General features: G+C 40.4%; 1 protein-coding gene across 1 annotated transcript in view; it reads left to right on the top strand.

Annotated features, from left to right (window-relative positions):
• Positions 1-14,578, top strand: part of CPB2 (carboxypeptidase B2 (plasma)) — a 19,497-nt gene extending 4,919 nt beyond the window's left edge. The window contains exons 3-11 of the mRNA XM_010145750.1: positions 2,674-2,798; positions 2,890-2,998; positions 3,555-3,656; positions 4,207-4,311; positions 6,919-7,035; positions 7,930-8,020; positions 11,975-12,177; positions 14,111-14,195; positions 14,323-14,578. Of these exons, the coding sequence (XP_010144052.1) occupies positions 2,674-2,798; positions 2,890-2,998; positions 3,555-3,656; positions 4,207-4,311; positions 6,919-7,035; positions 7,930-8,020; positions 11,975-12,177; positions 14,111-14,195; positions 14,323-14,507 (1,122 nt within the window). The 3' untranslated portion in view covers positions 14,508-14,578. The remainder of the gene's footprint in view (positions 1-2,673; positions 2,799-2,889; positions 2,999-3,554; positions 3,657-4,206; positions 4,312-6,918; positions 7,036-7,929; positions 8,021-11,974; positions 12,178-14,110; positions 14,196-14,322) is intronic.
• The last annotated feature ends 439 nt before the right edge of the window (positions 14,579-15,017 follow it).

The raw sequence follows: 15,017 nt of genomic DNA, 5'->3' as shown, positions 1-15,017 counted from the left end.
CCTTTGAGATCCTTCTGATCCTTCTAGATCCTTCCAGAGCGCAAGTCTTACAAGGAGTGAATGAGGCAACTGGGGTTGTTTAGTCTGTAGAAAAGGAGGCTCAGGGGTGACTTTATCACTCACTACAGCTACCTGATAGGAGGTTGCAGTCAGGTGGAGGTTGGTCTCTTCTCCCAAGTAACAAGCCATAGGACAAGAGGAAATGGCCTCAAGTCGTGCCAGGGGAGATTTAAGCTGGATATTAGGAAAAAATTCTTTGCAGAAAGGGTCGTCAAGCATTGGAACTGGCTCCCAGGAAGGTGGTTGGGTTCCCATCCCTGGAGGTATTTAAAAGACATGTAGATGTGGTGCTGAGGGACACGGTTTAGTGGTGACTTGGCAGTGCTGGGTTAATGGCTGGACTTGATGACCTTAAAGATCTCTTCCAACCAAAATGATTCTATGATTCGGTGATTCCCTTCAGTTCTCACAAACCTTGATAACCTTCCTTGCTCTTTCCTACCTTCACAAGTCAACTTCCGTATCTGTCTCCTTTTGTTGTACCGAAATAATTCTCCCTTGTTTCATCTTTTCCTCAGCACTGTCATTCTTCACTTTCTTGTACACAGGAGCCCCATGAAGTCATGAAGAACAGCTGCAATATATTCAGTGCAGAAGTAGTACATGGTGGTTTCTACCAAGTCACTTATGTGAATATGCAAACTGAACATTTTTCAAGGGTTATAAACTGACCATTTTTTCCCGATGGGTATGAAGTGGGCAAGTTATAGGAAGAAAAGTGAAAGGAAACAGGAGAAGGAAAGGCAACAGGTAAGGGGAGAAGGAAAGTCAACAGGTAAGGAAAGCAGAAAAGGAAAGTGAAAGGGAAAGGAAGAGGGAGAGGAAAAGGGAAAGGGAAAGGGAAAGGGAAAGGGAAAGGGAAAGGGAAAGGGAAAGGGAAAGGGAAAGGGAAAGGGAAGATGCAACCCGTACCTCCCAACAAATTTTAATGGTTACAATATAGCAAAAAAGCAGCAATTGAAAATTAGCATCTTACAAGAAAAAATATAGGTGCTACTCCTGCAAAAGTTGGAAAGCAAAAACCTAAAACTAAGGACATGCTTTGTTCTTACAGCACACACATGGCATGTAGCATCCATCAGAAGACTCGGACACAGGAACACCTAAACCAGTCTTTTGTAGCTGCCCCTAGGGCAGTATTGACCATTGCTGGTGATGGATAAATAGACCAATAATCATTATCAAAAGCATTATCCAAGTTTCCCATGTACCCCCTCTGCCACCTCAGCTGTTTCAGTCCAGAGTTCATTACTTTTCCTTACTCTCAATTCAAAGAACACCTATGCCAAAGAGAAGCTAAATCTGAACTGGTGCTTGTCAGCACAGAGAGCAGGCTAGCCAAGGCAACAGGGAAATTGGGGCTGGCAAGCTAAGCATCCAGCTTGTTTCTGGGGTGGGTTTTCCAAACAATGCTGAGCCATGCGACACTGTTGCTATCCTGCCGATAGTGTCTCATACGGCTACAGTGAGACCAGCTCAGCCACTTGTTTAACACATTGCACTGATATATGCACAGTCCAAATATTTTACCATTTATTGTTCCAAAGTCTTGAATAAAAGCATGGATGAGTTCTCCGTGTGATTTTGCAGACATTTACTCTCTGACAGTGAGTAATAGTTGAGTGAGCTAAACAGTTGTCACGGTTTGAGGAGGGGGGTTGTTTCCCCCGTACCAAAAGGATGCGACGGAAACATCAACGTTTGACTTCCAGCAGTAGCAGAATGTTATAACTCAACACAGGGAATATTAAACTGCTTGTTACAAGCCATCTTTTAAATTAAAAGATGCAACGGTTCCTCCATGTTGAACCCAGGACAACAGTTCACATGCCTGATGCACTAAATTGAATTTAACACTCCTGGTGCAGCTGCACCAGAAAGGAAAAAAAACAAACTCTGTTGTCTAGAAACTCCACACTGTATGTCTTCAAAAGTGCTCCATGAATTACATTCACCTTTTTCCACATTGTAAATTTATGTCTAATTTTCTGCTTACTGTCACCCCCATATCTTTTGGTATTATTGTTTCTAAAGTTTCAGTCTTTTGTTGAATATGTAGGTTCTGAGTTTATTATTGCAAAAGATTCAATTTTACCAAGAAAACTCTAATTTTCTTGTTTTCCTCCCATTTCTGATCACCATATTGCTGCTTCAACTTGACATATATTCGAATCCCTTCTGGCATTTATTTCCTCCCACATCAAAGTCATCAGTGCATACAAAAACTACAAAGACTGGCCTGATCTTCATTAATTCTCCAAATATCCTCAGGGAAAAATAACTCTCAGAAGACTTGAAAACATGTAACATAATAACCAGCTAAACATATCTATTACACTAGAAATACCATCTCAGAAAAGGCTATGTTCCTGTCTTTATTTTTGATTTATGAATTCATGCACAGAAGTCATTATAAATGTTTCTTAAATACACGTTTCACTTCCAGCAGTAGCAGAATGCTATAACGCAACACAGGGAATATTAAACTGCTTGTTACAAGCCGTCTTTTAAATTAAAAACATGTGCTTTGATTATTTTCGAAATACTAAATGTTAGCAAGTAAACTTTTTCTTTCCCGAGTGAAAAAAAAAAATGTTTTTGGAAACTTTGCAGGTCATTCTCTGGCAACCTGTTGTGGTTGAAAACATCAATAAGGACAGAGAAGTCCATTTCTATGTCAGGGCATCCAGCATAAATAGTATAAAAGGTCAGTTAAGGCGACTGACCATCCAGTACAAGTGAGTATTTTTTATTTGTCGTCATGAATGTTTCTGTAAAGTCGTTTGTAATTTATTTAATAGGAAATTGTGTTCTTTCTTTACTATTCAGAGTCTCAATGGCAAATGTTCAAGAACTTATTGAAAAACAGACTATCAATGACACAGTCAACCCACGCAGATCTTCATCATATTATGAAAACTACCATTCGATGAAAGAAGTAAGATATTTTTGTTGTAATCCTCTGTAGATTCAAGAGGTGAAATCTGTCTCATGGTTGAGAATGGAGATGGGGAAAGAAGTCATCAACATGTAAACAATTACTGCTGTACTGCTCAACCACTGAGAGTTGTCTTTATTGAAATGCCTTCATAGAGAAAGATGAACAAGACAAAATCTCTCATACATTGAATTGCCTCAAACTGCCATTCAAATGCAGTCAATACTGAAGCAAAATGAAGTCAGAAAGCAACTTATAAATATTTAAAATGATAATATTTAAAATATAAAAATATTTTAAAACAATAATAATTTAACCAAACAGAATGAAATAGGCATTTCAGGGTAATACTTGGACTGTGTTGTGACTGTGTCTTACTGTTTGCTTTAAGAGAAATTGGACTTGGGCAAGTGGAAAGTGGGCTGAATTGCTAGTTTTTCTTTCCCTTCAGCTAGAGAGGAAAGATTTGGGGAGGAAGAATGAATTCAAGTCTAGACCACTTTCAGGGACGAAGGAAAACAATAGGGAGATCTCTTTACTAACTTCATGCTTGCAGATATATCATTGGATGGAAGAAGTAGTCAAAGACCATTCTGATCTCCTCCAGAAAATATATATTGGATCATCATACGAAAAACGACCACTTTATGTTCTGAAGGTACAGCTGTGACTTACTGCAAAAACTTTCCAAGTACTAATATAAGCAAGGGATGGGGTTTGGCTGGAACACTTCCTTAAATCTATATGCATATTTTTGTGTTTTGTGTAGAAGTTTAAGTTTTTCTGCAAAGGTGCATTACCTTTGCAAAGGTAATTTGACCATACTAGGTTCCTTGTGGGTCACAAAGAACTTATCACACCCAGGCCATCATCCAAAGGCATGAAACACTGGCATGGTGGATACCCTCCTCTGTTGACTATGAATCTAGCCTAGTTTGTTGCCCCACATAGCTGCTGGTCTACTCACTTGACCTCGGGTCTTGCTGTAGTCTTAGTGTGTATGTTAGAAGCTTGCTGCAAGTAGTCTGAATAAAGGCTCTCTTACTGTACGAGAACATAACCAGCAGCAGGATCCTGGCTCAGGACCACTCTAAGCTCTCTCTGTGTGACAGATGCTGCTTCTTCCAGCTTGGTTATCCTTTGCACTTCCACTTCTATGTGGTCCACCCTACAATGTTGACATTTTAATACAATCTCCCTTTTGCCAGCTTTCTAAGAGCCAGGAAACACCCAAAAGTGCCATATGGATTGACTGTGGTATCCACGCTAGAGAATGGATTTCTCCTGCTTTCTGCCTGTGGTTCATAGGCCATGTGAGTAGCTAATCACATCCGACTACCATTTTCAAAGCAAAGCAAAAAATCTTCGTGTCATTTATCTTTTATGCCCAGCTGTGCTCTAAGCTCTATAAAGTCTTAATCCGTTTACTTGCACAACACCAACACATGGGATTTGTTACTAAGCTCCATATGTAGCAGTGAGTGTGCGTGCACGTATGTGTGTGTCAGTAAATGGAGGTGGATGGGTGGGTGTGAGAGAGGAAGTCATATTGGTTGAATGCAAAAGAGCTCAGATGTACTTGATGATTTGTTGTAATACTCTGTAGATTCAAGGGGTGAAATCTGTCTCATGGTTGAGAATGGAGATGGGGAAAGAAGTCATCAACATGTAATGTTGATTGAGTATACTCAAGTATAAAAGAAACTTGAAAGTACGTGCAGCAAGTTCAACAGAGATGTTTACAAGCATGAACAGTCAGGTATGGAGAGGGCATGCCAGGAAGAGCAAGTGTTTGGTAATCTACCAGGGCTATGTCTATACTGCCATGTGGATCAAAAAAACGATTTTGGCTCTGGGTCCTGCAGCCCGTGGTGGCTCATGCCCATATTACTCTAGCTGGCACTGGCTGGTGTAGGTCAGAGGACACTCAAAGTGAGCTCAAGCTGTTCTACAACCCTTGGCTCTTCCCTATAGGCCTTTCTAGAGCCATAGGTAGCCCATACTTGCCTGCTCCAGGCACGGCACAGTTCCACACCAGCATTCACACCAACAGTCCCTGCTTAGCACTTGCTGTGATGTTATCATTTGCTGCTATCTCTGCTGCTACTTGTCTTTTGCTTCCTGCCTCTGCATTTTCTATTTGTACTCTTCTTTTTCTCTGTATATGCCTCATTCAGAGGACAAGGCCACACAACCCACCTTGTTCTAATGGTACCATGCCTGCTAGAGACACCCCCATTTCAGACCTCTAGAACATGACCAACAACTGGCAGCCACACACAGAGTACGCCAGTTCATGGAAACTCGTAAATCACTCATGGGAAGAATCTGTAGTATGGGCTTAGCCAAACCACCCTTGATGTGCAGCCACAGACCAATGATCACATCTGATCTCCAGTATCTTTCATATCTACTCTGCTCAGGATAGTGAACAAAGGTACACCAAAAGATAAAACATCCATGGTTTGCACCTGGATCTTGATGTATGTTGCTTTGATCTTTTTGAATTTAAGGTGTCTCTTCTCAACTCATTATGCTGAGTTGCTGACCCAGTTCCTGGTATGGACCAGGAAAAGGCTCCAAAGGCCTTTCTGGCTCAGACAAGGTTGCCCACTTTGCTCAGCTAATGTCCTGAGATATCATTTATTGTTACTTTTTTACAGAAGTAATGTTCACAGTAAAAATAAGCTAGATGAGATTGAGACTTCACAATCACTGGTACTGTAGCCAGAGAAACAACGTAGATGAGTCCTTGAAACACGAATTATGATTTTGGCTATGATGGAACTACATAGTAAGAAATGTGTTTATTTCCATCCTCAATAACATTTGAAAGGATATTGCAGAAGTTAGGGACAGACACAGCTGAGTGTACCTCGTGACCTCATGAAAATCACAGCCTTCAAGAGAAAAGCATTTGCCCTTTTCATGGTGCTCCAAATAATTACCAGCTGTGCTGCCACCTTGCCAGTGACATGTCCCTGCAGCATTTTTCCAAAGTAACAAGCTGAACATTTAGCTTCTCCATCCCCTTGATCTAATTTACATGTTTTAAATTAAAATTTTATTTCTCTATCACTCCGTGAAGTAACATTTTAAAAACCTGCCATTAAGACACATCTGCACACACACATTAAAATCACTAGCTCTCTCTAAAAATCCTAGGGATTCTTTATAGTGTGTCCACTCTTCATCACTTAATTTTGTCGTTCAGATTGTAGAAATACTGACATTTCTCACTTAGTCACAGAAAGTCCATTGCCTGAGGAAAACTAGGAAGGATTTAAAATGGAAGAAGGTGGTTTAAGTAAGTCATAAAGAAAAGATATTATTAAGAACTTAGTCCATTCTAATAGTAACAAAACCACTTATTTAAGTTAAAATTTATGTCATGGATCAACAAACAGGTTAAGCATCACTAAAGCCTTCAAAACAGGCTGTGAGGCAAAATTACCAGTATAGATGTTACTGGCTTTTGGCATACGAGTGCATGGAACTCACAATGCAACCAGAAGAAATAATGTTATGTACAGCAGCCATTTGAAATGATACTTTTTATGTTTGGTCTTGCTTAATTTTATGCTATTTTTTGTGGTATTTTGGGTGGAAGGGGGGGGTTCCTGTCATTCATACACATAGCAAAAGCTCAAACCTGCTTGTTAATAGGCTTCAACTCTATCTCATGACCACCCATGAACATAAACGGACTTTAGTGTATCTGACTGACTGTTAACAGCTGGATTCCTATTCTCTTCCTGGCACTTCTAACCAAAGAGCTGCTTTGCTATTTAGCAATTTCTGTGATGCGATGCACCTCTCTCAGGAGCTAGGTTGGTCTGATAACTGCACAATTATTTCCTAGGAAGGTAAGAAAACCACTATGGCAAATGCTTTTGGTAAGTGTCCCCTGTGCTTTACAGGCAATCCATGTGCGTGAGAGAGATCAGATCATGACAACACTTCTGGAGCACTTTGACTTCTACGTCATGCCTGTGGTGAATGTGGATGGCTATGCGTACACATGGAGCCACCCCTCTGTACGTAGAGCTTTTTGACAGGCTGTGCAATGTACTGATGTGCTGCTCATGGGAGCTATCGGTGTGCATGCTCAGGGCACCATTTCCATCCTGGAACGGCAGGCTCAAGGTCTTAATCTGTACTTGCAATTTCTGCATCTCTGCCTCAACCACAACCTCAACCTTTGAACCACAACAAATACTGCAACTAATTGGCATTTGACCTCCAGTACCTCTGTGTCTTCCAAGATGCTGGAAATGGATTTGGAAATGACAGAATCTCATCCTGGGATTTTCATACTTCCAGATGCCAGGGAATGCCTGTGTCAGCCTTCAGCAGCAAGGTTACAAACACTGAGAAGTGTGCTGCATCACAGAGGGCACAGCCATAACTCACCCCTTCCTCCTGCAAGGCAGCCCTGCTCTCCCAGTACTTTTTGTCTAAAAAAAACGAAGGTACAACAGGCATCTTTTGTTCAGGATTTTATTTATTCGTTGGAAATTCCAAGCCATTGAGATTTTTTTTTTTTATTTTCAGATCTTTCACTCAAGTTAAAAAAATCTCCTCCACCCTTTTACGCATTCAATCTTCAACCCAGCTTGGCTCACATTTGGATAACTCTGCATATACGCACATACCAGGACAAACTGAATGCCTTCTCCCCTCCTTCCACAGCCTAAATCCATTGAAATCAAACCAGATATGACCACTTCTTATGCTACCGAACATCTCCTTTTACCATCCAGCCTTGCTGGCAATCAGATGATGGTTTTATAATCCTCCTTAGCACTTTGCCTCTTCATTGGCACATGACCTGCAGAGGCACAAGTGGGAAGTCACATTTAACCAGTGAGATGGTGCATTGCTGTTCTCAGGCTTTTCCTTGAACATGGTCTGTGTGTCTCTTTCCATAGAATCGGCTGTGGAGAAAGAGCCGCTCATCGCACGGTAACAGCAGGTGCATCGGTACTGACATGAACAGGAATTTTGATGCGGGCTGGTGTGGTATGACATAATTTCCTTCCTCTTGTACCTCTGCCTCACTTTAAGTTTTTAACATTCTTCATTTTGAAAACATTTTCATTTACCATTTCACAAAGTTGATATAAAGACAAATGCAAATGAATATCTCTGTTATGACAGGGTGAACACTTCCCCAACTTGAGACGCTTTTTGTTGGGACTCAGGATTTTTCCTCCCCAGGTGCCACACTGGGGACCAACCTCTCTTCCTAGCATGATGGCAAGAGAGAGGGGGACTAGGACCCTGGGTCCTACCCCTTGCATCACACCATGGCATACCTGGTGCAGGTTATTGGTGGGAAGGAGGAAAGAGGGAAGAGGTAGTCCTTGCCCATCATCCAAGGTCTGTTGCACCATCCAGTTGAGTAGATGCTCCACCATGTTGTATGAACGGATCACCTTGGACACCCTTCAGTAATGCCTGGCTGACCAAGATGTTTTGGCTCTCTGTTTGTTGTCAAGGCTATATCATGTTTACTTACCTGCAGGCGCTTTAGTACTTGACAACTATTAATTCCTCTGCAGAACAGCTATCTTGAAATGTTATCCTATAGCTCATTTCTGGCTTCCCTCAGTACTGACACTAATGTCCTGTATGGCTTTCAGCCATTTCAGTCCATTGCTAAACTGAACCAAAGATGCTTGGATTCTTGTTTACCATCCATAAATTTTTTGAGGGACAAAATGATGAAGATGGGGATCAAACACATAGATCTAAAAGCAGTATTCAGTATCAACATGTCATAAACTTGGATAACTTGGATAAGTCTGAAGGAATAACAGCAAAAAGCTATGTGATGCAAACACTAATTTCAGGGAAAGGTTATATCACATAGTGCATTCAACTTGTCAAGCATTTTTGGTGGTGAACAACTTCTGAAGTGGAGAAATTATTCTACATTACAAAGAGCAGAAGAATACAGGTAGATCCAAGAAAGTGCTTCTTCTCTAAGTCAGTCAGTCTTCGGACAAAATGTACACCTTCTTACAGGGCAAAACCAGAACATCTGGAGTAACTAGGGAAGTATTCATACCATTTTCAGCCACGCTCAGCTCCTGTCTTAGACATGGCTGAAAACATAGAAGCCAGAAGCCTCAGCACTCTGCAGGGTCATTGGAGAGAAAAGAATGTACAGATGAATCTAAGCACTGAAGTCAGGTGCTTACAGTAACTTAAACAGATAACCAGGCTCTACTTCTTTTAGTTATATAGTCAGTAAAATGCTGAAAAGCAAAATGCTGTTTTACTTAACTAGCATAAAATACTGTTTTTAAGATTCAGATACATCAGCAGCTGATCGTGGTGGTTGAACAGATTTGATCCAGAATATTTTAACTACAGAATCCCCACTATTGCTGTAGCTGAGTGAAATACCATGAGTTCAACAGGATCCTCAGGGAAGACAAGCTGGAGTTTTAGAATTTTATAATATTGCTGTAATTATGATTAGCTGTGTCAACTGAATACAATAACACAATTATGCTCTTGGAAAATGACCACAAATTCATGGGAATCTGCAATTTAATCTTTACTCACATCCTTATAAACAGAGAATGGTTCTTGTCAGGGGTGCCAAATGTTCAGACTTCCACTGCCTTCAGATTTGCTTGTGAATACACTTCATGCCACTGCAAAATTCCAGGTTTTAGTTCTATGTATCTAATTATAAATGTTCCACCATGTTTATCTGTTCATCCTCTTCATCTGCTAACAACTTCATGAAAAAAGCCCTCGTGGTTTTTATGAAGAGCAAGATATATTAAATGCACTGATAACTTACATTTTTCTTTTTTTACAAAAAAAAAAAAAGAAAATTGCTCCACTAAAACAATGCACTAACTTGAAATCTGCTCTGTGGAACTAAATTTGTCTGGAACATGGACTTAAATTTCTCTCTGCATTTTCTGTATTATTTCCTTAGTTGCCTGTTCTCAGTATGATGGTGAATTTAGGAAAGCATCAGAAAACACATCCAAGATTGCCAGCCAACTTATTCTTTATTGTCTTTTTCCTGGGACAGTACTAATTTCTGTGCAAAACAGTGTAAAGTTTAACATTCTCATTTTGCCAATTTTGCATGATTTCACGTAGATGCCAGGAATTGTTTCTATTTTCATGTGCATGAATTTTCATGGACTGTCTGTGACATTCCCCTCATTTTGGAAACATTAAGGCTTAAATATATCTCCCAGAAACTAAATGTAGCACAGCCCGCTTTGCTCCAGTAACTTTGTTTCTCATCTCCCAGCCTGCGTCCCTCACACTCAGTGTCTGTCGCCACTTCTCCCTCACCTGCACTCCTCACTACATTATTTCTGCCGCTTCTGTTATGGCGTACAAGGGTGCAGGTTATCTGAGGATTTATTTTCAGCCATTGATATTATAAAGAGGCTTCCAGTACCTGTGGAACAGTTGAAAGAATGAAAATACAGGTTTATTCTTAACATCAACAGCCAGGTACCACCCTATGACCTAGTCTTTCTGTCTATCACAACTACATTCCACCCGAATACATCTGTACGATGCCTTGCAACTTTTAATTTCTAAAAACTTACATATATCAAAATTTTAAGTGGTTTTGGGGTCCTGACATGCTCCCTATTACTTTGTGGCATGCTATTGATCTTCCCTGGAGATCACTGGCACCAGAAGATGCTTCCTTCTCTCTTGTGTTATATGATAATAGCTTGTGTTGCTTCTACAGGGCTGCTACTCTGCATATGTAAATGACATTACAGATTTCTGTTAAATAGAATTCTGTTACAGTGTTCCAATGCCCAGGGATGAATAAAGTCTTCCAGGTGTTAAAGTACTCAGTGAGCTTTATTCCTGACTAAGATTTAAGGATAAAATGTCCATTTAAACTACAGATAGTAGCAAAGGGGAAAATATACAAAATTTATGAAAGCATGAAGAGTTGACATTTAACACTAAAAAATAACTTTCCAGAAAGTTATTTGGTCTTGTTCTGAAGACAGCAGAAATGATGAATCCTAGTTGTCTTCTTGATAACTTCTTATAGTGCCTATTTTTCTTCATTCTTAAAAACCTTCATTTTGATTTGTGTTTCTTCAACTTCCAACTGGCAATTTGCTTTCCCTTGAGATTAAATAATCACTTAGAACTGCCTTTTTTAAGAAGGGATCTCACAATCTTGTTCTTGATGAATTTAAATGGAGCATATTCATTCTCTCCTCTAAGACTTTTTATCCAGTCTTTGAATAATTTTGTTCTTTTTCACCTTCTCCAATTTTTTTTTCAAGAGTATTGTAGGTGAGAAATCCTTGTAGGCTTGCACTGATTTCCACAAGCATGAGAGTTATTTGCATAGCATGGTGGAGTCCACGATTTGGGCCCCTCACTTCAAGAAGGACATTGAGGTGTTAGAGTGTGTCCAGAGAAGGGCAACAAAGCTGGTGAGGGGTCTAGAGAGCAAGTCTTACGAAGAGCAGATAAGGGAACTGGGGTTGTTTAGTCTAGAGAAAAGGAGACTCAGGGGAGACCTTACCGCTCTCTATAACTACCTGAAAGGAGCTTGGACCAAGGTGAGGGGCGGCCTCTTCTCCCATGTAACAAGTAACAGGATGAGAGGAAATGGCCTTAAATTGTGCCAGAGGAGATTTAGGTTGGACATCAGGAAAAATTTCTTTACAGAGAGGGTTGTCAAGCATTGGAACAGGCTGCCCTAGGAGGTGGTGGAGTCCCCATCCCTGCAAGTGTTTAAAAGACGTGTAGATGTGGTGCTGTGGGACATGGTTTAGGGACCCTGGCAGTGCTGGTTGGACTCGATGATTTTAAAGGTCTCTTCCAACCAGATGATTCTGTGTGATTCTGTGATTTCTTGTGTATTAGCATCATACTCCACGCTTTCATTAGAAGAAGAGAAATACAGAAGGGAAGAAGTTAAGGAGAAACACTGTGCGCTTTTTTGTGCAGGGAAGGGAGCATCTCACCATGAATGTCACGAGATATACTGCGGACCCTACCCAGAGTCTGAGCCTGAAGTGAAAGCAGTGGCTCGCTTTGTCAGAGATCACAAAGACGTCATTAAAGCCTACATAACCATGCACTCTTACTCCCAGATGGTGTTGTTTCCATATTCTTACACTTTGGACAGAAGCAAAGACCATGAGGAGCTGGTAAGTCTTCCCATCTCCTGGAGTTTCACTTTTATTTCAGAACTGTTTACCCTGCTTAGTTAGGCTTCCAATGAGGGAGTCACAGTGCTCTGAGGATCAAGAATTAGGAAATGAGACTTCTTTTGATGTTCTTAAGAACTTGAAGAAGCCTGGGCTGATCTAGCAGCATGTAAGTCAGCAAGATTCTTCTGGAGACTATGTAAAAATGCAAATATTTATTCCAGATTATTATTTCATCAACAACCCCTGATATGTTGAAGAATATGCTAAAAGAGCAGGGTCTCGGATTTTCTGGACACCTTGGAAAGATATTTGTGCAAATTCCTGATTATGTTGTGAGATTTACACAAACTCTGAAATTACTTGGGTGTGTTTCTCTGAAAAATATCCTTCACATATCTAAGCAGTGAGGCATTCTGGTGGACACTTGCTTCTTTCATTAAGGTTTTTTTTGCTAGGAATACTTACTTAAAATGATCCTAGTGGTAGGATGGAAAACATATCCTGCTTATGTAGAATTCTACTTTCTTGAGTCACCAAATCACACAGTAAAAGCTGTCTTAGAAGACAGACAAAGTTCAAAAGACAAAAAGTTTTTTCCCACTGACCACAAAACTTTGGGCTTGTCTGGATCTGGAAAGGATATTCAGGTTAAAATGGGATTTGTTAACACAGAGTATTCAACCCATAAGAGTAGGTGGACAACTAAATCATATTCTTCTTATGCAAAGACAACAGATTCTCTAGAGCAAGGAATTCCCTTTCCTGCACTTCCCAGCCCACTTTCAGTTTCCTAAGCACCAAGTGCTGAGGCAATAAATTATTTTATTTGCAGCAAGGGCTCCTGCCTAGCAGTCAGAAAGGAACAGAAACCATGTAAAGGCTACCAGAAAGCAGGTTTGCAGGCTTTGGGATTTGCCATATGGGAAGACAGCACATGCCTGAGGTGGAGAGGTCATTACATGTGCTATATGACACGAGGACAGAGAGTGAGGGAGTTTATAAAGATACAGGATTGACATTTGCACACGCTGCTGTGATTTTTACTGTTCTTCAACCTCATGAATCTCCTACATCACTTAACATATTTTCTTTTTAAAAAAGGTATTTTAAAAAATAAATGTTGTATAGACAAAAGGACTGTAAACAGTACAGACTTACTGCACTGGAAGCATCCTACTTCAGTAAACAAACCCCAGACAGTCCAATACGGCATCTCCACTGGGAACTAGTGCCAGTGTGTTCAGAAGAAGAAATTTAAAATGTAATGTAAATTAATGTAAATAAACTTTAAAAAGTTTAAATGTTTAAAAAGTTTAAAAGTTTAAATGTAAATAAACTTTAATGTAAATACAGAACAAACCAACTCCAAACAACATATATTCTTACGTTGTCTTGGTTACAGTTTAATTTCCTGAAACAAACTTGTTTATATACTGCAATAAAAAAAAAAAAAAAGCAATTGGGAGTAAACAGTAATCATGCATTAGTGGCTCCCTCCCTGTAAAGCAGAAAGAGATGCACTAAGCCTGGGCATTTAAGTCTTCTTTATGGCTTAAGAGTAGAATTTCCTCAATGAAAATATTTTTCTGCTGCTTTTGTCAATATTACATTGTCATTATTACATTGTCAATATCACATTGTGGCGGAAAAGGAAACATATGAGACAAGTGGGAACAGTTTGACAACCATTTGCTGCCTGAAGCAGTGGGAAGGTCCCATCTATATTTTTTTACCCTGCTACAGCAGAAAGGCCAGCTGTAGTATGGGCATATAATGAAAATTACAGCTACATTCTGTGGGTTTTCTAGACCATTTTATAAGAGTATTTCACTACTGTGAGATACACAGTGCAGTGTAAGTAAATCTAACTGCACACATATTAGATATTATCACAAGGCTATAAAGCTAAGAATGTTTTGTTTAATTTCAGGAAAGTCTGGCAAAGAAAGCAGCTACAGCTATAAAGAGGACAACAAAGAAAACTTACACACCTGGTCCTGGCGCACAAACGATTTGTAAGTACGACTCTACTACCACATTAGCCAGAACAGCATGTTCTTGCTAGCATCAGAAGATTGCTTTTGAATAGAAAACTGGAGTTCTTGTTTCAGGTAACTTACCTGTCCTTCCTTCCTCACCTAGATTTAGCTCCTGGAGGTTCAGACGACTGGGCCTACGATCTTGGTATTAAGTATTCTTTTACCATTGAGCTTCGGGACACAGGAACTTACGGATTTTTGCTTCCTCCTCATGAAATTAAACCAACTTGCTTAGAAGCACTTTCTGCTGTCAAAGCGATAGCTCTACATGTTCTTCAAAATTTGTGATGTTGAATATAACTTCTCCCAGCATGACTGTACTTAGTTAGCTCCAATACTAATAAAAAAGCATGCTGCTTCATCAGAATTATTTTTATGTGGGTAAAAAGTAAAAAAATGACTGCACCCCCATAATTAGTTTTAGAATACATCAGCACAAGGGGTCATGGCTTGAATCCAAAAGAGGGGAGGTTTAGATTGGACAGAAGAAGTAATTTTTTTAAAAATGTCTCGTGAAACGCTGGCACAGGTTGCCCAGAGAGGTGGTCAATGCCCCATCCCTGCAAACATTCCAGGTCCGGCTGGACGGGGCTGTGGGCGACCTGATCTAGTTGACATGTCCCCGCTCACGCAGGGGGCTTGGACCGGGTGTCCTTTAGAGGTCCCTTCCAAGCCAAAGCACTCTGTGACCGTCCCAACAACCCTCATTGGCCCAGGCTGAGAAACGGGACTGGCAAACCCACGGAGTCCGGACCAATGCCTGGGGCACGCCCAACGCTGCCGGGGGACACCAGCCCC

The sequence above is a fragment of the Buceros rhinoceros genome, unplaced genomic scaffold (assembly GCF_000710305.1).
Source record: "Buceros rhinoceros silvestris isolate BGI_N320 unplaced genomic scaffold, ASM71030v1 scaffold12221, whole genome shotgun sequence".
NCBI lineage: Eukaryota > Metazoa > Chordata > Aves > Bucerotiformes > Bucerotidae > Buceros > Buceros rhinoceros.
Note: the sequence above shows the minus strand (reverse complement) of the source record. Positions and strands in the feature narration are given on the sequence as shown.